The sequence below is a fragment of the Lepidochelys kempii genome, chromosome 3 (assembly GCF_965140265.1).
Source record: "Lepidochelys kempii isolate rLepKem1 chromosome 3, rLepKem1.hap2, whole genome shotgun sequence".
Classification (NCBI taxonomy): domain Eukaryota; kingdom Metazoa; phylum Chordata; order Testudines; family Cheloniidae; genus Lepidochelys; species Lepidochelys kempii.
The window spans coordinates 72,766,116-72,789,019 of record NC_133258.1 but is presented as its reverse complement, the minus strand read 5'-3'; the positions used below and the strand labels follow the sequence as shown (position 1 = coordinate 72,789,019).

Sequence of the window (22,904 nt, the reverse complement as noted above, 5' to 3'; positions counted from 1 at the left end):
AATCCTGCACTCCTGCATGATCCAGCAAATGGCTTATACAAGTATTTAATTTTAAGCATGTGAAGTCAATGGATCTATTCATGTGCTTAAAGTTAAGCATGAGCTTAAGTACTTTGCCAAATCAAACCAGAGCGTTCAGCAACTTACAAAATTTAGCCAAGAGAGCCTAACCCTATTTCAACTGAACAGACCTTATAATTATTTATCATTATACCATTAGAACCCGTTTAACAGTCTCACAAACGTGCATTCTTGGTAGAACGGGAGCTATTTGAACTAAAATAAAAACACTGTAAAAAGAAACATTATGTCTAGTTTTTTGAGCAAATGTCTGGGAACCACGACTCCTGGGTTCCATTCCTACCTTCACAATCATGACTTTGAGGAAGCCACAGTTTCTCTATGCCTCCGTCTACATATATGAAAATTAAAGACAACTCTTAGCAGCTGTGCAGCATTGCGCATGTTCAAAATGCTGTACAAACATCATATCCTTTCAACAACCAGGTGAAAGAGGTTATTGTTTTCACTTTATAGATAGTAAATCAGATAAAGAATCATATCAATCCAACCAAATCCTGGAAGAGATGCGAAGCCCAACAGAAAGGGCTTTGCTCCAGGAAAAAAAAAAAAAAAAAAAAAGTGGAGTCTCAGGGATACAATCTTGAGCCGCAGAAAACTAGGTTTCTCTGAAGAGCTGGGCTATCCACACAGACCAAGAGGAACAGAATATGTGGTCTATACCCACTGGTAAATTAGATTATTGTCCATTCCTTTAACACATGGAAGGTACAGAGACATGCTGTAGAGATATTCATGCAATAGAATGTCTTCTTACACTGTATAGAGTCTAAAGCTGGTCAGAGATTTTCCAGCCAAATATGCCAATTTGTTGAAAATGAAACATTTTGTGGAAATTGTCAATTTTGACAACATTTCATTTAGAAAGAAAAGCTGAAAAAAGTGTTTTGAATGGAAAGTTTCCAAACAACTGTTTCAATTGTTTTACTTTATTACATAATTAAATTTTTTAAAAAGGTCAAAAGTTGGAATTATTTTTTCTTTTTAAAATAAATTGGAAGAATTCAAAATTTATTGTTTTTGTTCCATTGCAGATCAGAACTTTTTTTGAAATTGCAGAATTTCCCACAAACAAAAAGTCAGGTTCCCACACAGCTCTGATAGTCTCCTCTTTGATGCATCCCACTATGCAACAGACCTACAGCTTTTAAATGTCTTTTGGGGATCCTGTAGGTGCACAGGAAACCCAGGAGTAGTTCCTAAATTATTTTTATCACTATATAAAAGTGAGGTGGTACAAAGCCACGGTTAGAATTCAGAAGTTCTTGGTTCCCAGTCTGTGCCCTCTTCTCCATTAGTCCACATTGCTTCAAAATGAGACAGACAAAAATACTGTGTTCTGGAGGTTATACAAACAATATTTGTAAAGCACTTTGGAAGTGTCAGATGAACGTGCTACAGAATAGAAACGGATGAACATTTTACTAACACTCTAACAGAAAAATAGCTTCTCAGCACTGTCAAGCATGGACTATATACCAATTTCATTATTCAGTTGTATCTTATAGTTAAGAAAAGGGTGCAGGGGTGATGTTGTTTATGATGCTCTGTGCAGGTTTGTATGACAATACCATTTTGATTATATCTTACAAACAATTAGTCCTTCTGGTAGGTTTAAACTCTACTGGACCCATTCACGCTTGTCAATATAAAAAAATCATCTTCCTAATTATTTCTCTGATTATATGAAATTAAATTACTCAATCTCTGATCAAGTAATAGTTTTAAAACTCCCAAACCCAAATTAAATTGTGGTACTTTTCTATTTAGCTACAGTGTGCAATCATTTTGCAATTCTTTTCTATTGACTATTAAAGTGTCACTTGTTCTGCAGGATTTAAACTTCTGTTGTCTAGAGAGAGCTGAAAACTGCATGTAATTATTGTTTTTAATGTTTTTGTCTGTTATGATTACTGTGACGATATGAATATGCACTGCTGCATGCACTTCTCTATCCCAGGATGTCCTTAGAAACTATTTTTTTTTCATTTCAATTGGATTTTTCTGATGAAAGATTTTAAATAAATACACTTTATATAGCTATATACATACCACAATTACCAAACACTGTAAAAGTATTTTCATAAACCCCTCCTATAATTATTTTCTTTACTTACATATGTCTCTCACTACTTCCCTGCTTAGGAATCCTGGCAACCCAGACACCGTCACTTCTCCGTAGCCCAACAAATAAAAGCGTGGGGGCAAATTATGGCAGCCCCACAAGAGTGTGATGCACACTCTTCCTTGTCTAAGGAGATGATCAAAATTCACCCATGCCCTTAGAGATTAAGTAGTAGAGAGGACAGCCACGGGTGCCTGCAGAGCTCCAGGTCCCGGTGGATGGGCACGGAGATGGGACCTTAGTACTGCTTCTCATGAACTCTGAGCAGCAGTGCAGTGGGGGGAGTGCACTGAACACCTGTGAAACAGGTACAACAAGCGCAGCTAGTTAGCAGCCCTGAAGGCACTAGGCCTGCTCCTGGCTTTCACTGACAAAATGCCTCCCGGAAGTGGCGTTCAATTCAGACCCCTACAGACATAATATTTAAAATTAAATAATAAATTACCATTGGGCAAATACTATTAAGAAGAATGTTTGTTTTGGACAAGTAATTCCAATTCAAAACAGTCCTAATTAGAAGTTTTAGTATTAGCAAGTGTTCTGGTCCAAATGTGTTTCACTGAAGATGATCTTGTTTTCTTTCTCCATTCAGTTAAACAAGTTTTGTTTAAACACTCCTCTGTAACTTTGCTTGAAACTAATTAACATGTGTGTCAGAGACAACTTGTGCTTCAAGTTGAACATTTAGCCATTAAACTATGGGTATTTAGAGCTACTGAATAATAGTCTTAAACAGTTAGTTTACTAAAAATCTGCATTACCAGACAAAATAAAGCTTGAAATCACTATAAGATCAATTTGATAGCTTGTATTGTTTAGTTGGTGAATTTTATTTCCACACATAAATACAGGCAATAATAATAATTTGTTCACTAAGAAGTTTTCCCATTATATTTTAGTGGAAATAACCACCAATAGCAAATGTGATAGTTGAGATTGTAAAACATTTCCCATTATAAACCCCTACTTTCCAAACCTCATAATTTCTTATAAACCCTCCTTTTCTGCACTGAGATTTTCTTTCAGAGTAGCAGCTGTGTTAGTCTGTATTCACAAAAAGAAAAGGAGTACTAGTGGCACTTTAGAGACTAAACAATTTATTTGAGCATAAGCTTTTTTATGCTCTCTCTTTGCCCATGGACAGGAGAAGCTCCAATTCTGCAAACATGCACATGTAACTTAATCCATACTAAAAAGAAAAGGAGTACTTGTGGCACCTTAGAGACTCACCAATTTATTTGAGCATAAGCTTTCGTGAGCTACAGCTCACTTCATCAAGTGAGCTGTAGCTCATGAAAGCTTATGCTCAAATAAATTGGTGAGTCTCTAAGGTGCCACAAGTACTCCTTTTCTTTTTGCGAATACAGACTAACACGGCTGTTACTCTTAATCCATACTGGCCTCAGTGAAGCCAGTAAAGTTATACATAAGCATACATATTTGCAGGATTGGAAAATTTGGGCAAAATCCTTTCAGTTGGTATAACTTCAACCCATTGTAATCATACTTGTGAATAGTACTAATGAATATATGGCTGAAATTTGAAACTTGGAATAGCCTGTACCTTCTCTCATAAATACAAAGGGAAGGGTAACCACCTTTCTGTATACAGTGCTATAAAATCCCTCCAGGCCAGAGGCAACGTCCCGTTACCTGTAAAGGGTTAAGAAGCTCAGCTAACCTGGCTGGCACCTGACCCAAAGGACCAATAAGGGGACAAGATACTTTCAAATCTTGGGGGGTGGGGGGGAGGCGGCTTGTGTTTGTGCTCTTTGTTTACAGGGTTGTTCTCTCTTGGGAGTGGGAAAGGCCAGACAGAAATCTTATGAAATCTTAGGAAAGCTTATGCTCAAATAAATTTCTTAGTCTCTAAGGTGCCACAAGTACTCCTTTTCTTTTTGCGAATACAAACTAACACGGCTGCTACTCTGAAACCTGTCATTAAAGATCAGGAAATTTCAAAAGTTAAAGGTAATGCTGGCAAGGTTAACTCGGATATAAACAAAGACAAATCTCATTTAATCAAAGAAAGAGAAATAACTACATATGTGCAGTATGATCAAATTTGTGTTCCTGGAACAACCTCTAATGTTTTTAATTCATTCCATTGAAAACATGAAGTTCTCAGACAACAACATGCTTTAAATGGGAAACAACCTATTTTGATATTGTCAGACTGAAATGTTTTGATTTTTCATTTTGAAATGGCTTTTCATTTAGAATTTTTTTTTCCACACACACACACAATAATAAAAAATTTTAAAGAACAGTCAAATCTGAAAAAGGAAAAGGCACCTTAAAGACTAAAATTTGAGTATACAGCTCACGAAAGCTTATGCTCAAATGAATTTGTTAGTCTCTAAGGTGCCACAAGTCCTCCTTTTCTTTTTGCGGATACAAACACGGCTGCTACTATGAAACCTGTCAAATCTGAAAGAAAGTACTTTGATTTTGTCACAACAAAATACTTCAGTCAACCTGAAATGATTTTTTTGGCATGTTCTTTCCCAGAGAATTTCAAAATTTTCAATTTTTGTTCCAATTTGGAATGAAGCCAAATTCTGAAATCTTTAAATCCTTTTTGAAGTGGAACTTCCTTTCTCCACACAGTTCTAATTTGAGTCTTTAATCTCACAACCTTAACATTGCATTAAGAGCTTCCCCACTCCTCCACAGGAAGAAAAAAAAACAGGTGGGAGAGAAAATATGGAGATGATTTTCTTACACAGCCTATAAGCTTTTCTTTGCTAGTAGAGCTTGCAAATTCTTTGAGCCAGCAAGCACACACTTACCTAGTTGCAAACACATGGAATGCACAGCTGTGTTTAACTCCTTACTTTTACACTTCAGGAAGTTTTCTGTAATGCATGCTCTGTACACAATTGTATTATGTCATTGTTACGTCAGGGAAGAAAAGAATCTAATTGATAAGCATGTCCACTGAATTTATACCTATGGAGATTAGAACCTTATGTGTTCCTGCCTGGCAGTGTGGATTGTCTATATCCTTTCTGACCTTACCAGCCCTGGCAGCATAACTGGGCTAGTAAAGTTGTTGCCATTGGTAATTGGCCCATTATTGCACGGTGACCCATCTGAAGAGGGATCTTAGAATATTAACTCCCTATATGTTGTTTTAAACATTAACTGTACTCATTTCAGGGCCTGATCCGAAAGCTCACTGGAGTCAATAAAAAGACTCCTACAGTTTTGGTTTTCTGGGTGGGAGGGGAAGGAGGGGGTTACACATAATGCTTCCTATGACCCTTCCCCTGTTTCTCATACAGCCAATAGGCCGAAGAGATGTATTGTGGAACAGGGAAAACTACACAAAGGTAAACACACAGTTTAGCCATCTATCATTTCCCTTTTGCCAAACTGTGGTTTTAGTTGTAATTTTTTGTTTCTTCTGCATTATGCAACAGATGTGGGTAGAGGGAGAGGAAACAAGAGCATTGGAACTTTTGAATTTTAGCCCCACATCACCATGGATAGCCAAACCACTAACTTCTAACAGGTCATAAATGAAGCATAATGTGGTCAACAATAGTAAAATCAATAGAAGACCAAAGTATTTATTCCAGAATTGAATATCTTACAGTGCTCCCACTGATAGCCACACTATAAATTTAACAATATTCATTTGAAAGCTAATTTTTTTTAACTGAAGAGGAATAAATGTTTTTTTATTAATTCATTTCATTCATTTCTGGATTGTGAAGTACATAAATTAAGTAGATCCACAGTCTGCTCACATATTTCCAGTAAGACATCCTTGAATGATTGAATATCTCAGGAGACTGGTAATCACATTTATGAAACCTTTCACCTTTCACTGATTCAAATATAGCCAAGATGCAGCAGTGATGGAAAATCATTGCCATTTGAAAGCTGGTTGGTGGCTTATGTGAAAAAAGCTAGTTATTTCAGTACATTTCTTAATGATCAAGGGACAGAACCTGCAAGATGCTCAGTACCCTCAACTCCCATTGAAATCATAGGAATTGAGAGCGCTCAGTACCTCTCAGGATCGGACCACAACTGCCCAATTATAAAGCTATCACCACAATTGGCATCTTTAAGGATAATATCAGCACAGAGGACAACAAACAAGGGTTCAGTTCTGACAGAAGCTCAGCAAATTTTCCTCCAGATGCTGAATACTGTACTACTCAGCAGCTTGCAGGATCATGGCAAGTAAACAATATCCTCTTCTCTAGCATTGGACCCTACAATAGAGTTGAGGTGCACTGGTGGAATAATGTGGAATGTTTGCACTGCTGCTAGCCAGCATATATTTGTGTGAATAAACAGAAATTTTCATTTTTTATTCCTGCTAATCTGGCACTTTTCACCTGCAGTGAATATACTTAATTTAAAAGCAAAAAAAATTAAGATAAAGATACTACAAAGAAAAGATTGTGCTTTTCCAAGGATCTCTTAATGAGAAGCTATATACTTTTGTTAAAGAATAGGCAACAAGCATTTCGATATTCTAGAAATGTTCTATGGCAAGAAAAATTTAAAATATTTCAGAAAAAAAATGTCTGATAATTGTCACAACTGGTTACTAAAAAAAAAAAAAAAAAAAGTTCCCTCTATTCCCCCCGCGATGGCTTTAAAAGTTTTTCTATCTATAAAATTTCTTTTACATAAAGACACTTCTCTTCACAAAGGATACATTTCTTTGTGGGAAAATGTACACCATCATTTCGCCTTAAATACTTATTCAGAATGCTTAATGTATCATATTACGAGCTTCCCAGAAGAAAGAAAACTGTCTTAATTAACAAAATGTAAAGTGAGGAAATTAAAACATTTAGATGTCATCTCACCTATATACATTTCTTCTCTGATGTCACATTTGATTCTATTAGTTTAGAACTTCGATAGAATTATTTTCAAACTTTGCTTGTTACAATGGCACAGGGCAGGTTTTGAATTATTTAGCTTACTACTGCATTCTGAAAGCAATTTTTTTTTAAAATTTCATATCCTCTATGGAAAACTTGTTAAAAAGAACAAAATACAATAACTAGATGTAAAAGAAAAATCACACATAACTATGCAATAACCTGACCTTAGAAAAAAGGTAAGGTCTTTGGGTATTCAGTGGACAATAAAATGTTTAAAGTAATTAAGACAAATAAAGTTATGCCTAGTTTGAATATACTTACACACTGAATAAAAACAAGTTAAATACAATACATAATTTATTTTAAAAGTCTTTCAGATATATAAATATTCAAGATGTAATCCTGCCTCCATTGAACTCAATGGCGAAACTCCAACTGATATCAGTGAGGCCAGGATTTCACTTTAAGTGAAAAATACATACATTTATGAAGTCTAACTAAATATGTCAGAAATCTTCTGTTATCTAATTACATTAGCTCTACACTTTCTGCCTCTTAGATCCTGGTCCAATGCTCATTAAAATCAATGGGAATCTTTCCACTGGATCAGGCCATTAATGCTCTGATAATTATTGATCATCTTATTTTCCAACTTACTTTCTGCCTTTTCGTCATCTACCGTCCCCTAAATATTAGATTTCCCCCCATTTTCTTATTTTATGTTTCAGTTTTACCTCTATAAAAACTGAAATAAGTTTATTGTGTTGATTAATATAAAGTATCTTCAGCTGCAGTTCCCCCAAACTGATCACATGTGTCTTTCTGTTAATTAAATATTACAAATTAAGGGTATTTTTAAAAGCCTACACTTGGAAACAGCTGTTCTCCAGCCTGATTAAATGCAACAAGTCCCTTCATATCAGAAATGTAAAACAAATGCTTCCATTTTCAGAAACATTTTACTCCCATAACCTAAATGTAGTTTTATTGGTGTGACATAGGAAACAGTCATTCAAAGTCTTATCATTCCATTTACAGGGTCCAATCTTCCAACCTATATAATTAGTATTAGTATTAGTATACCTATATAAATAACTATATAAGCAATCTTTATTTACCAAAATTACTTCAACTGAACTAGTTGGGTGAGTAAGGACTATTTGTTTGAGTAAAGGTTTGCAAGATCAGGCCTAGGATATCCCGGTGTCATGCATCAGATAAATCCTGATAGCCATAGTAATGGAAATAAGAAAGAAAATCCTTTTATGTTGCAGTTCTTCAAGAGTGGTTAGCAGAAATTTACCATATAGCACTCGGTCCTGCTCCCATTAGTCAGTGGGAAATCTCAAATTGATTTCACTGGGAACAGAATCATGCCCATAGTTATCTTAGGAAAATTTACCTAGATTCCCACAAAGAATTCAGAGATTTTTTTCCACCAGAAATTTAGTTTCTCATTAAAGGAATGGGTTTTTCTAATCATCATCTCTCTTCTATTAGCCTACAAGACCCCTATTTCAAGATTGGACTTTTTTTTGTTATAGATAATGGTTATTTGCATTACTGTTTGTTCTTTCATGTATTTATCCTATACACATATATGTAGTCTGTTTACACATGCATTGTACTCATAAGATCTACTCATGTATTTTTTCTAAAGAAAAGTAAAATGCGCTTAAAAAAATGTAACTTGAACTAACATGTCACAGACCCAAATACTATTTAATCCTAAAATGTCAGGAAAAAAATTCAAATAAATTTGTACTGCTGGAAAAATAAGAGCCATGTACCAATCCTGAAGCCTTTATTCAGTTATCATTCATAATTTTCCCACTAATGACAATGAATGATTAAAAGGAGGTTACTTCATGATATGGCCATGTAGCAATTTCATATCAGTTTTTGACAACCATCTTAGCCAAATGCCACAAAATGTAAATGCTGTTTCCATATTTTTTTTTCTGAAAATAGGATAGAGTAAACTGAAATCAGAATAATAGCTTTTCATTTACAGCTGTCTGGAGCTTGAAGGGGGAAGGGCAGCAACATTAAAATCACCATTACTGATTACAGATTGACATCTCCATAACAACCCATAAATCTTATTGTTCTGAACTACCAACAACTTCCTCTCCTTACCTACAACAATATAGAAGTGATCAAAACTTACTGATGATTCTTGCACAGATTTCCTCACATACCACAAAACGAAAACGCATATTTAAGTGTATAGTACATAAATGCTAAATCAGTGGAAATCCATATAATTTTCCTTCCAAAATACTGTGTGCTATTTATGTTTAATGGTGTCAGAATCCCTTTTCCCATTTACAATCCAGAACTGCCTTGCTGCATTACTGAGTGGTATCTCCAGGAAAAAGCACATGTGTAACAGTTCAAATTTTGTTTTTTTTCCCCTAAGTGGTAAAACACCTAAACCCCAAAGCAGGAATTATTGCAGAAAATGTCATGTTTCCTACCTCTTTCAATCTTCACCATTATCACAACATGTTCTGAGAAAGGGAGGGTGAAGATTTGCTGCAATTCTCATATTCATATTTCTCAGGGTATTTTGGAAAGTGTCAAGGAGTTGCTCACTACCTCTACAATAAGTACAATTATTTATATCTCTAATACTGCACTGAACCAGAGATCCTATAGAAAAGAAGAGGGAAAAGACTACTGCCATAACAACCCTACAACAGAGAACTGTTGGGATACTGATAGTTACTGCACAAGGTACTGTGCATCATTAAATATAAAAGCAGAAAATGCATTTCAGCAACAGAAACCTGCTATGATTCTCCCTCTCTCCTCTGTACAGTGAAAACAAAACATGGACTTCTGCTGGCTGCATTTTCATTTTGGCTGAAAAGTTCATTTTTGCCCTCTCCTCTGTCCAAAGAGCCAGCACCCTACCTTACCTTCACCAAAACTACATTTAGATCTCCTCTCTCCAGAGATGTGTGTGTTGTACAGAGAAAAGGTCCACGGCTGAACTAGGCAAGTCCTGTAATCACCCCAACAAGGCAGCGGGTATTTAGGACCCTCTTTAAGAGGCATCATGGAAGGAGGAGGGAAAGGGACAGAAGAATGTGGGGAGAAGGCGATATACTGACTCGACTGAGCTAAACCTCCAACGCCGCCGCCCCCCCAAGAAAGTTAAAGACCTTTAACCAAGCTCCAATATTGGCAGAGTGACACCCCCACATGCACACCCCACAGGAGAGGGCGCAGCACATAGTAATTCCAGGGTGTTCGGATGGGCGGTGGGGAGAATATTGTGGTCTCAGTGTTTCTCCGGGGGGGATGAGTGGGAGCGGAGCCGGGTCTAGGTCAGGCAGAAGGGGATGCTCGGGCAGGGTGCACGCCCGGGAAGGGGGTGAGGCTCAGAGAGGCAAGGCGGCCCCATTGGGGGAGTGCGGGGCACGCTGGGGGGGCGGGGGTTGCAGCCGCAGGGGCTGGCTGGGGACACAGTGGCTCCGGGCTGTGGGGGGCGGGGGGGGTCAACGAGGTGAAACGCTGCTCGCAGCCCGCGTCCAGGGGGCGCAGCAGGTGCGCGCGGTGCGGGGGCTGCCCCGGCTACTCACCCGTGCAAGGCGGGAGCTGGAGGCGGCGCGGCGGGGGCGCTGCCCGCGGGGCCGCGGGGCCGGAGCAGCAGCGGGAGCAGGGGGGAGCGGCGGAGCCCGGGCTGCTCCTGGACGCGCTCTCGCTGCCCATCCCAGGCGCTGCCGCCGCCGCCGCTGCTGCTGGAGGAGGCGGCGGCGGCGGCGAGGGAGACTCGGGCGCGCGCGCGCTGGTGGGAGATGGGGGGGGGAGAAGCAAGGCCGCTTGCTCCCCCCCTGCCGGGCTCTGTGTGCTGCGATCGCCTCCCTGCGCGCCACCCCCACGGGGCTGGAGCGCACCCCACTGCGGCTGGGGGACCATCAAACGCCGCCTGGGGGGGAGGGGAACCCGTTAGCCTCTATCACCCCCCCTACTCCCGGCCACTCCGCGGGGAAGGTCGTTCCTGTGAAGGCCAGGGAGAGTCCCCCCCGCCACCCCAGCTCCAGGGCTAGCAGCAAGCCAGGGCTACCTAAAAATGCAATGAGGGGAGGAGGGTCCCCCCACCCCACATATGATCACTGCGGCCGCGTTTGCCTTGACCCTGCAATCTGCCGGGGTGAGGGCAGCTTCACCTCCAGCCGCCCCACATCAGCCCGCTCCAGCATCATTCGGCTGGAAAACAAAAACGGGCATGCAGAAAGCACATAAGAAAAGGCTTATCCTGGGTCTATCTCTCTCCGGCATTTGCATGGGGGGGGGGGGTGTAAAAATGCCGTAGCTAAATGGGGACACCTGGGAGGCATGGCTGAGTGGTGTTGGGGAAGGATAATTTGATGATCTGCACGTGCTTTTATTATTATTTCAGGTAGGAGGGAGAATAGAGAGAATCGCCTACAATATGCCAGTAGCATCGACTCATACGATTTTATTTCTACAAGGCAAAAAAAAAAAGTGTTCTGGCAGGAAAAAATATATGGTAAACAAGAGCAAAACAAACAGAGTAAAATAATTACTTACTGTGTGTGAAATAAGCCCCACATTGGAGTAGTTCTTAAAATTAAAATAGGTCTTCCAAGGCAATTCATGAAACCTAAAGGACTTTCATTGTTAACAGCAAATATTTATTTGAAATACTGGCTCATTAGCTGAGAATTAAAACAATATGAAGTGAAATGGTAAACATGAGGAATCATGTATGGCAGTGTAAACAAGCACAAATGCTGGATGTGAACATCTTCTCCTCCCTCACTGAACTCTTCCAGCATTATATAATGTTGCCAAGCTGCAACTACTGTACATCCAGGGAGAATATTTCGTGATGATGAGAACATAGTGATATTTATTAGAGTAAACTGGAGTTGTTACCTGACAAGTAGTTGTTACAGAGGTTCATCTGTTAGTTTCTCATCTAGCTTCTCAGTAAACAACTTACTAGGCTCTCAGTACAGATATATGATTCCCCAGAGTCACTTCTATGTTCTAGATCTTTGTGAAATGCTTATGGATTATAACCTACTATGTTCCCTGCTCTGTCTTTTAGCAATAGACATACAGGTACTGACAGCTCCTGCTTGTAAAAGGAGCATAGGGGAAAGAGATTTTGGGTAGTTTTCCACATAACTTGACTACAGGTACTTCAAATGCAGCCTGCGGTACCAGGGTTATAGGATGAGGTGTGACCCACACCCCATTGAAAGGAGCAGAAATCTTTCCATTGACTTCAGTGGGCTTTAGATCAAGCCCATTTACACCCACGGCTGACATTAATATACTCCAAGATTAACGTGGCAATACCATTATTTTTCAAAGCAAAGCAGGATCTCGAGTAGGAATTCCATTGTCCCTTTCCTAGGGAAGAAATGAAAGGTGTTAGGACTCTCTCATGGGTGTCCTCTCAGATAATTGGTCAGAGGAATCCTAGGGCTTTTTCTGCTCTTACTGGGAAAGTAATGGCAAAACTCTTATTGAAGGAGCCTGTTCAAATCACCAGGTTACAAATCCTAGCCAGTTTCTATCCACTAACTTCTAACTGCCAAGTGCTGAGCACCTCAGTCTATTCACTCTTAATGCACTGGGAGCGGAGGATAGAGAGAGTATTGGGTACAAACTTAAGGCCTGATTCTGCACAATTGAAATCAATTGAAGTATACTTTGACCATTTGTTTTTCACACTGAAATTATTATCAAGTTGTTTTCTCTTTAGTTCTTTCATTCTCCCACCTGGACCCAGGCCTTGATCCTGGATTAGCGCCCTCAATGCAAGCACAGGAGTCCCCCCATATGGATACAGTTGCAGGACTACGGCTTTTGTGTGGTAGGTAGTATACTTCTCTCTCAAGGTACTGAGTATTGACAAATAGTCTCATTTTAATGGGAAGCTGGATCCAGGTTAAATCATAGCTTTGTTTATTAAGGATAAAAATATTTCCTCATCTTTTTCAAAGCTATTGCCATGCTCTGATTTCTTTGAATGAGAAGTTGTATCTCTTCATAAATTCCTTCATGGGAAAGGAGTAACCAAGTATTGTTGGAGAAGAAATTTAGCCTTTTGTGATTCTGCCATTGCCACATAATGTACCCTTTGCAAAACCTGGCTGCTGAGCCATCCTGCTCAAGCAGGAAATAGTTGTAGTGTTTCTGAGATGAATTCCAGAATATTTTCACACGATACAGCCTGCCAACAGTATTAGTCCATACAGTAAAAATATGGGTAGAGCTTTAAAAAATGGAAAAATATAGAAATGTGCACAATTGAAGAGACCAATACAAATGGGTAACGTTTAAAAGAGCAATAGAAACAGGTCAAAGTTAAAAAGCAGGTAGAGGCGAAAGAGAATAGAAGGGGGCAAAGGTTTAAAAAGTAGAAACCGGGAGTGGTTTTATATTTCATCAAATACGGTTTAAACATTCAATTGCATATACTGTTAAACTAAGACTGCAGTCCTGAAAAACACTTATGCCAGCGGTTCTCAAACTGTCGGTTGCGACCCCAAAGTGGGTCGTGGTCCCATTTTAATGGCTTAGACTTGCTGGAGCTCGGGGCTGAAGCCTGAACCCCACTGTCCAGGGCTGAAGCCAAAGCCCGAGGGATTCAGCCCTGGGCAGCGGGGCTCAGGTTACAGGCCCCCTGGCTTGGGCTGACCCCTACATTGTCCAGGGCAGTGGGGCTCAGGCTTTGACTCCCCGACCCGGGGCAGTGGGAATCAGGCAGACTCAGGCTTCAGTCTCCCTCCTGGGGATGTGTAGTAATTTTTGTTGTCAGAAGGGGGCCGCAGTGCAACGAAGTTTGAGAACCCCTGATTTATGCACATGGTAAGTGTGCATACAGTCCCGCTTATTTCAGTGGAACTACTCATATGTATAGTTAGGGACATAAATAGGGCCTAAAAGAAAGGCCTAAGTGAGTCCAATCTGTATAGGAGGATGTCTGAGCCTGATTTCAGTGGGGGCCTGAATGGGTACAAGGGTCTGTTCACTTACATCCAATTTCAGAATTGGGGCCTAAATGCATAATCCTGAAACTGTTACCCATACCCTTCCTCCTACTGTTTATGACACTCACTAGTTACATCTTGTCTTAACCTAGGCTCTGATCCTACAATTGGATTCACTAGAGTTGATGCCTGCTGCTATGTGGTACCTCACCAGAGTCAATAGGGCTCCACATGGGTGCAGAGATCTGTGCTCATGGATAAGGTTGTGGGATCACAGGTCTAGATTGTGAACTCTCCAAGGCAAGGGCTGTACCTTCTTTTGTGTTTGTAAAGTGCCTAGCACACAGGGCCCAGTCCAGATCGTGGGTTCTGGGTGTAGCTGGAATAAAATAATAATATAAGGCTAATATTTGAATCTGAGAAAGAGCGCTGGTTTCTTAGTATACACTTGTGGCATTGTTATTTTTCCAAGGTATATTGAACATCTTTAAATCTGAAGTATTAGGTTTCTATTTGCAGCAAGTTATAGAAGTTCTAGTGACTTCTGGTAAGACAGAAAATAAAGTAAAATATAATAAATTATTGTTACAAATGTCTTCAGTTTGGGGAAGGAGGGTTGCATGCTGTATTAGAGCTTTGATTTATACAGAGCATATTTTATTTTTCACTGGATTTTAAGGGGGGAGGAGGAAAAGATTGAACAATCCACAGTAAACTTCAAATTTCTATCGGGGCGGGGGGGGGGGGGGGAGGAGGAGAAAGAGATGGAGATCCCCCGCCCCAGTAGAGATGTAGCATATTTACAGATCTTTGCCAAACAGTAGAATGACATACCAAGGCAAATTCAGATTTTAAATTAAATGGCTTTGCACTATGATTAATGGGTCTGATCCTGAGAAGTGCTCTGCCATATCAGGCCAAGATTCAGCAAGGAACTTCTACCACATGCCTGAAGTCAATAGGACTACTTACATATGTTAAGTTAGGCAGACAAGGTGGGTGAGGTAATACCTTCTATAGGGCCAACTTGTGCTGGTGAGAGAGACAAGCTTTCTAGCTCCCACAGAGCTCTTCTAAGGGAAAATCTAATTCCAGCAGAAAACTTCAATACAATTATAGATTCTACAAAAGATGCAGTAAATCTCTTCAGTCCAACTCTCCAAGCAGATGTTTGAGTAAATAATAAAGACATTGGCCTTCTGGATAAATGGAGATAGATTCACTGCACAGAATCTTGATTTTTTTCCTTTCTGACTTTACCATGTGTACCAGTACCATATATAACCAACAACTGATGTATGTTCCAGCATGAACTATTCGACATTGGTGAGGCCCTATTCGACATTGGTGAGGCCTCATCTGGAGTACTGTGTCCAGTTTTGGGCCCCACACTTCAAGAAGGATGTGGATAAATTGGAGAGAGTCCAGCGAAGGGCAACAAAAATGATTAGGGGACTGGAACACATGAGTTATGAGGAGAGGCTGAGGGAGCTGGGATTGTTTAGCCTGCAGAAGAGAAGAATGAGGGGGGATTTGATAGCTGCTTTCAACTACCTGAAAGGGGGTTCCAAAGAGGATGGCTCTAGACTGTTCTCAATGGTAGCAGATGACAGAACGAGGAGTAATGGTCTCATGTTGCAGTGGGGGAGGTTTAGATTGGATATTAGGAAAAACTTTTTCACTAAGAGGGTGGTGAAACACTGGAATGCATTACCTAGGGAGGTGGTGGAATCTCCTTCCTTAGAGGTTTTTAAGGTCAGGCTTGACAAAGCCCTGGCTGGGATGATTTAACTGGGAATTGGTCCTGCTTTGAGCAGGGGGTTGGACTAGATGACCTTCTGGGGTCCCTTCCAACCCTGATATTCTATGATTCTATGTGTTAAAGTGACTGTAAAAATCTCAACAGATGTGTTTGTTTTGAGTATTCAGAGTAATATCTGCTGACTTTGGTAACAAAAATCCTTTAACTTTTTTTTTCTAAAAATACCCAAAACCAAACTTCTGCGAAGCCCGCAGAATCAATACAGCTAAGTTTACATGAACTGCAGATTCCATTCCATTTTGTGCATCATCAACAGAATGGGTTACTTAGTCCCAGTTGGTTTATGTCTGCAATGGATTGCACAGATAATGAAATTCCATAAGTGTTACTGAGGGCATTTATATATAGCTGAGGTCCTATTTGGCTGGCAGTACCATTACTATTGGTGCCTGTGCAGGAGGGGAAGACACCCTATTTTGACTCTCAGAGCCTAGACTGGGTTCGCAGGCCTTGCAATTAGGAAGGACAAACATGTCTTTACATTTAAACTGAATACCCTTGATATATACCTAATTGAGAGGGCATAAACATGGAACTCCTTTTATAGGGCATTTGACATTTTTACAGTCGTTTTTTAGATTTTAAACTTTTTCCACCAGTGCTTGGATGGTCACCCTCCCGTCACTTGGAGGTTCTCATTTCAATTACCCAACTCCCCCCACACACCTTAATGATGAACTTGGGGCCCACCCTTTGTCTTCATCCCCTCGCAGCATTCCTGACTTCCTTCCTTTCACTTGTAGGGTTGCCAATTTTGGTTGAATGTATTCTTTGAGATTTCATCACATGACATAATCTTTAATTAAAGCGTAATCTTTAATTCCTGGAGACTCCAGGCCAATCCTAGAGGATTGGCTACCCTATTCACTTGTGCTGTCCAAACTCTATGCTCATACAGCCTAGAATTCTCCCCCATCTCCATTACGTGTTAGTGAATACACAGTTGAACAGAAGGCAGCCAACCTCAGTGCAGCAGAAACAGTTTATGCAAAGAGGATGGGGTTCATAATTAAAGTAAAAAGGATGAAAAGGTCTCTCACTGCAGGAAATGGGGAAAGAAAGTCACTTAGGTAAATGTGAAAAAAATCCACCCATGCCCCATACTGCTAAAAGTTCCCATGCCATTTAACACTAGTTAATCTGAAAGTATTCTTTCTTTCAAGTAGGAGAAGCTACAATTGTTTTCAAGAAACTCCACTGGTCCAAATAAAATAATGAATATACTTTAAGTACATATACATTCTAAAATACTAATGATGCATGCAGGATAAGATTAATCACAATTAAAACAGTTGTCACAAAATCCTGTTTTGTTTTCCATAACAAGGAACTTTTAAGAAAATATTTTCAGAACACTTGCAGCTATTAAAGTCCAATGACAGAAGATTAATTAGGGTAGTTCATATACGTGCTGGAAAGATAGTATTAAAATCTACTAGTACTGTAATCTGTGGTATGAATTGTGGCATTAATTAGTAGTATAAATTGGTTTAATAATATCCACCACTATCAAGAGTTCAGTAACAAATTTCTCCTCTTTTTCAGGTAAAATTGAGTTGTTTGAAGAATATCAAATATATAATGTAGTGCCTGATGAATCTTTACTCATGTGAGCAATCTTTACTCATCTGACTTCAGTGGGAATAAGGGCTCCTTGAGTGAATAATGGTTGGCAAGATCAGTCCCCGACACAGTATTTTTAAAATATCTAAGCCTATGACCTATTCATAATAGAGTACGAGCTAGATCTTACTCTCTGGACTCAGGTAAAATTCTCACTGAATGCCTGATACAGGGGTAATCCAATGGATACATGGCTGCTTTGCACCCTCAGAATGATGCAAGGCAGCTGGTACATTAACGAAGATTCATCCCCCTATTTTCAGTCATTTACATCTCAATTACAGTCATTCCTTTTTGCTGAAGGGTCTCATGTTTGGTCTCGAATCTAAGGTGATTTATTTTCTGAAAAGTTTTTTTCATTTTCTGTTGAGCTATTTTTGAATTATGCGGACATAAAGATATATATATTTGGGGACGTAAAGGTATAGCTATACATCTGGTTCTAGGAGGATAGGACTCCATGTAAATGGAGTTGCAGCTACTTACACTAGATCTGAATTAGGCCCAAAGGGTTCAGATCTGGACTTTTTGTCTTTCTACAATTGAAAAAGCTGTGTTTTCAAGTTTGGAATTTTAACGACATGGTCCTTGAAGAGGAATGGAATTGTTTTTTAAATTTACCAAAAATCAGTTATGAAATAATGAAGTAAAGTGATTTAAGGGAAATAAATTAAAAAAAAAAAAAAGAGGACTACCAAGTTGCATGGCAAATTTAAATAATTCTAATGGCATGATTTTATTTTGCTTTCCTTCCTTTTTCTATTTATTGCAGATTAAAAGCTCTTTAAGTCTGGCACTACATTTTCTTTTATATTCAGTAAGTATCATGCTCATCTATGGTGCTACCGAAATGATAAATAATAATGGCCAGTAGTTCATTTAATTTAATGATTTAAGCACTCTAAATTACAAAAAGATTCTGCCAAGAGTTTATTTTAATGACCGGATACTTTACGTCTGATGATATATGAGCTATCTTTGGTGTGTCAAGAGTGCAGCTATAGATTCATTGATTTAAAGCTAGAAGGAACATGCTGCCTGTCTGACGTCCGGCAGAACACAGGCCAGAGAATTTTACCCAGTAATAGTGTTGCTGGAGGAATTCTTTTTCTTGCTGCATAAGTGAATGCTATCAAACCCCATAATTTGTTGTTCAGCTAGAGCATATCTTTTCAAAAGACATCCAACCTTGATTTAAAGACTCCAAGTTATGATGGAGTTATCACTTTCCTTGGTAAACTGTTCTCATGATTAATAACCTTTACTGTTAAGAATTTGCATCTTATTTCCCGAATGACTTTTTCTAATTTCAGCCTCCAGACACTGGATCTTGTTATGCCTTTGTCTGCTAAATCAAAGAACTCTCTCATGTCAGATATCTCCCCATGTAGGTCCTTATAAACCATGATCAAGTCGCCTCGGCCTTCCTTTTGATAAACTAAATGGACTGAACATTAGAAAAGTAGCTATGATGAAGAGTGCCTCAAGGCATCGAGTCACTCTTTTGCATAGCTAACAGTGTGTTATTTGGAGAAACTTCTTAAAGACATTAGCAGGTTTTGGGGGATGTGTGATAATTTGGAATTATATCACACATTCCTAAAAAAGCAAAAAACAAAACAAAAAAACCCCAAAAAACCCAAATCCAACCCTCTTCATTTGAATGTGAGAGCCTTCGGTCAAATAAATGTCTATGTACACTTCTTCTCTGGCTTATAATTTTTTTTAAGAACATAATTCCATATGTTTCCCTGGGATATGTGCCAAAGAGGAAACAGAGAAGATGTAACTTATGTGTAAATGTCCTGTGGGAGCCTCTCTACAAGATGAAGTGGTATATTGGCATCCCACAGCTGTTGAAAAACATCCGCAACATTCAAGTATCAGAGGGGTAGCCGTGTTAGTTTGTATCCACAAAAACAACAAGCAGTCCGGTGGCACCTTAAAGACTAACAGATTTATTGGGCATAAGCTTTCGTGGGTAAAAAAACCCACTTCTTCAGATGCATGGAGTGAAAATTTGTCTACACTGGCAAGTATTTTCAATGAAACTAGTGTCGCCAAGGAAAAATCTACAAAAGCAAAGTTGCCAAAGCATGTCTACATTTGCTCCCTCTGTCGACAGATCGTGTCTACATTCGGGGCACCTTTGTCAACAGTGAGAGCAATGGACTGTGGGTGTGTATCCCACAGTGCCTGGCCACAACATCCGTCACTAGGTGTTGTGGGAATGTGGAAATGGAGCACGGCGCATCCTGGGATGTGCAAAATATACCGTCATGCACCGCTTTGTGTCCCAGCCCTCCAAAGGTTTCTGGCTTCCTTTCGCACCATTTTTCCAACTGTCATTCTTTTGTAGTGTGCGCCAGCATCTGCAGTGAGAGAGGATGGATCCCATACTTCTCTCCTATGCGCTGTTAGCTGTCGTGAGGACATCGCGCATGACAGCACACTTACTCGCAGAGTTACTCTCAAAGTTAGCAGAGGATGAATCGCAGGCACCCAAGTGTGATATGGATGGCAGCAACTTATGAGTGCTTTGTGCATTCACAGAGCAGCTGCATACGGTAGACCGTCGCTTTTGGGCTAGGGAAACAAGCACTGATTGGTGGGATCACATTGTCATGCAGGTGTGGGATGACAACCAGTGGGTACAGAACTTTAGGATGCATAAAGCAACCTTCATGGAGCTATGTGCTGAGCTGTCCCCCGACCTGCAGCACAAGGACACCAGATTGAGAACTGCCCTTCGACAGAGAACCATGTTGCAATCCCTGTGTGGAAGCTGGCGAATCCAGACGGCTACCGGTCAGCTGCAAATTGTATTACTCCAAGTGTGCAGGGCAATAAATCACATCCTGCTGCATAGGACCGTGACTCTGGGAAATGTACATGAAATAGTGGATGACTTTGCAGAAATGGGTTTCCCTAACTGTGGCAGAGTGATTGATGGCACACACATTCCAATTTTAGTGCCAGACCACCTTGCCTCTGAATACATCAATAAGAAGAGATACTTCTCCATGGTGTTGCAGGCACTTGTGGATCACCGGAGGCATTTCACAGACATCATTGCAGGCTGGTCTGGAAAGGTGCATGACGCACACAACTTCAGGAACAGTGGCCTGTACAGAAAGCTGCAGGTGGGGACTTTGTTTCCAGACCACAAGTTCACAGTGGGGGATGTGGAAATGCCCAGAGTAATCCTGGGAGACCCAGTTTACCCCTTACAGCCCTGGCTCATGGAACCTTACACAGGGCACCTGGAGAGCAGCAAGGAGCGTTTTAAGAACAGGTTGAGCAGGTGCCGCATGGTAGTCGAATGTGCCTTTGACTGTTTGAAAGTTTGCTGGAAGTGTTTAGGTTAGACCTTACTGAGGATAATATTCCCATGGTCATAGCCACGTGCTGCACTTTGCATTATAGGTGTGAATCTATGGGTGAAATGTTTGCTCAGGTGTGGAGCACTGAGGCAGAGCACTTGGCTGCACAGTTTGAACAGCCAGATGCTAGGGCTGTCAGAGGAGCCCAGAATGATGTTGGTATCACATGTTCAAACCCACATAGTACCGATTAGGCAGGACTGGTCAACCAGGCCTTTAAGCAAGGAATGTGTGTTTACCTCAATTTACATATAAGTAGTAACAAAGTCCTTTAAACGGCAAGAAGGAGATAAGGCAAACCTGCATTTTAGCAAACAGTAGCAAGAATCCTCTTTCAGGATGAGACCCCATATCTCCATCCATATCGCTGGAAGGAACTTTATCTTGGGTAACCATCAGGAAAATCCATTGGTGATCTTCCTGAAAACACCATCCTGGCCACTAAGGATGTAGAAGCCCTCTACACCAATATTCCACACAAAGATGGACTACAAGCCGTCAGGAACAGTATCCCTGATAATGTCATGGCAAACCTGGGGGCTGAACTGTGTGACTTTGTCCTCACCCATAACTATTTCACATTTGGGGCAATGTATACTTTCAAATCAGTGGCACCACTATGGGTACCCGCATGGCCCCACAGTATGCCAACATTTTTATGGCTGACTTAGAACAATGCTTCCTCAGCTCTTGTCCCCTAATGCCCCTACTCTACTTGCATTACACTGATGACATCTTCATCATCTGGATCCATGGAAAAGAAGCCCACCGTGATTTCAACAATTTCCATCCCACCATCAACCTCAGCCTGGACCAGTCCACACAAGAGATCCACTTCCTGGACACTACGGTGCTAATAAGCGATGGTCACATAAACAGCACCCTATACCGGAAACCTACTGAGCACTATTCCTACCTACATGCCTCCAGCTTTCATCCAGACCACACCACACGATCCATTGTCTACAGCCAAGCTCTACGATACAACCGCGTTTGCTCCAACCCCTCAGACAGAGACAAACACCTACAAGATCTCTATCAAGTATTCTTACAACTACAGTACCCACTTGCTGAAGTGAAGAAACAGATTGACAGAGCCAGAAGAGTACCCAGAAGTCACCTACTACAGGACAGGCCCAACAAAGAAAATAACAGAACGCCACTAGCCATCACCTTCAGCCCCCAACTAAAACCTTTCCAACGCATCATCCTATAGCCTATCCTGAAGGATGACCCATCACTCTCACAGATCTTGGAAGATAGGCCAGTCCTTGCTTACAGACAGCCCTCCAACCTGAAGCAAATACTCACCAGCAACCACACACCACACAACAGAACCACTAACCCAGGAACCTGTCCTTGCAACAAAGCCCGTTGCCAACTGTGCCCACATATCTATTCAGGGGACACCATCATAGGGCCTAATCACATCAGCCACACTATCAGAGGCTCGTTCACCTGCAGATCTACCAATGTGATATATGCCATCATGTGCCAGCAATGCCCCTCTGCCATGTACATTGGCCAAACTGGACAATCTCTACGTAAAAAATAAATGGACACCAATCAGACATCAGGAACGGTAACATACAAAAGCCAGGAGGAGAACACTTCAATCTCCCTGGACATTCAATAACCGATTTTAAAGTAGCCATCCTTCAACAAAAAAAGTTCAAAAATAGACTTCAAAGAGAAACTGCAGAGCTACAATTCATTTGCAAACGTAGCACCATTAATTTGGGCTTGAACAGGGACTGGGAATGGCTGGCTCACTACAAAAGCAATTTTCTCTCTCTTGGTATTGATACCTCTTCATCAGTTATTGGGAGTGGACCACATCCATCCTGATGGAATTGGCCTTGTCAATACTGGTTCTCCACTTGTAAGGTAACTCCCTTCTCTTCATATACCAGTATAGTTATGCCTGTATCTGTAATTTTGACTCCATCCATCTGAAGAAGTGGGTTTTTTTACGCATGAAAGCTTATGCCCAATAAATCTGTTAGTCTTTAAGGTGCCACCGGACTCCTTGTT

General features: G+C 40.5%; 1 protein-coding gene across 5 annotated transcripts in view; it reads right to left on the bottom strand.

Moving 5' to 3' along the window:
- FUT9 (fucosyltransferase 9) overlaps positions 1-10,832 on the bottom strand; it is a 112,895-nt gene extending 102,063 nt beyond the window's left edge. For 3 of the 5 annotated variants that reach the window (XR_012157797.1, XR_012157798.1, XR_012157796.1), the window contains exon 1: positions 10,653-10,735. Coding sequence is in view for 1 of the 5 variants with exons in the window: in XM_073335150.1 (XP_073191251.1) it covers positions 10,653-10,782 (130 nt within the window). In the remaining 4 variants the exon portion in view is untranslated. Of the gene's footprint in view, positions 1-10,652 lie in introns of all 5 variants that reach the window. The other 2 variants (XR_012157799.1, XM_073335150.1) reach the window with 2 other exon arrangements.
- Between the last annotated feature and the right edge of the window lie 12,072 nt (positions 10,833-22,904).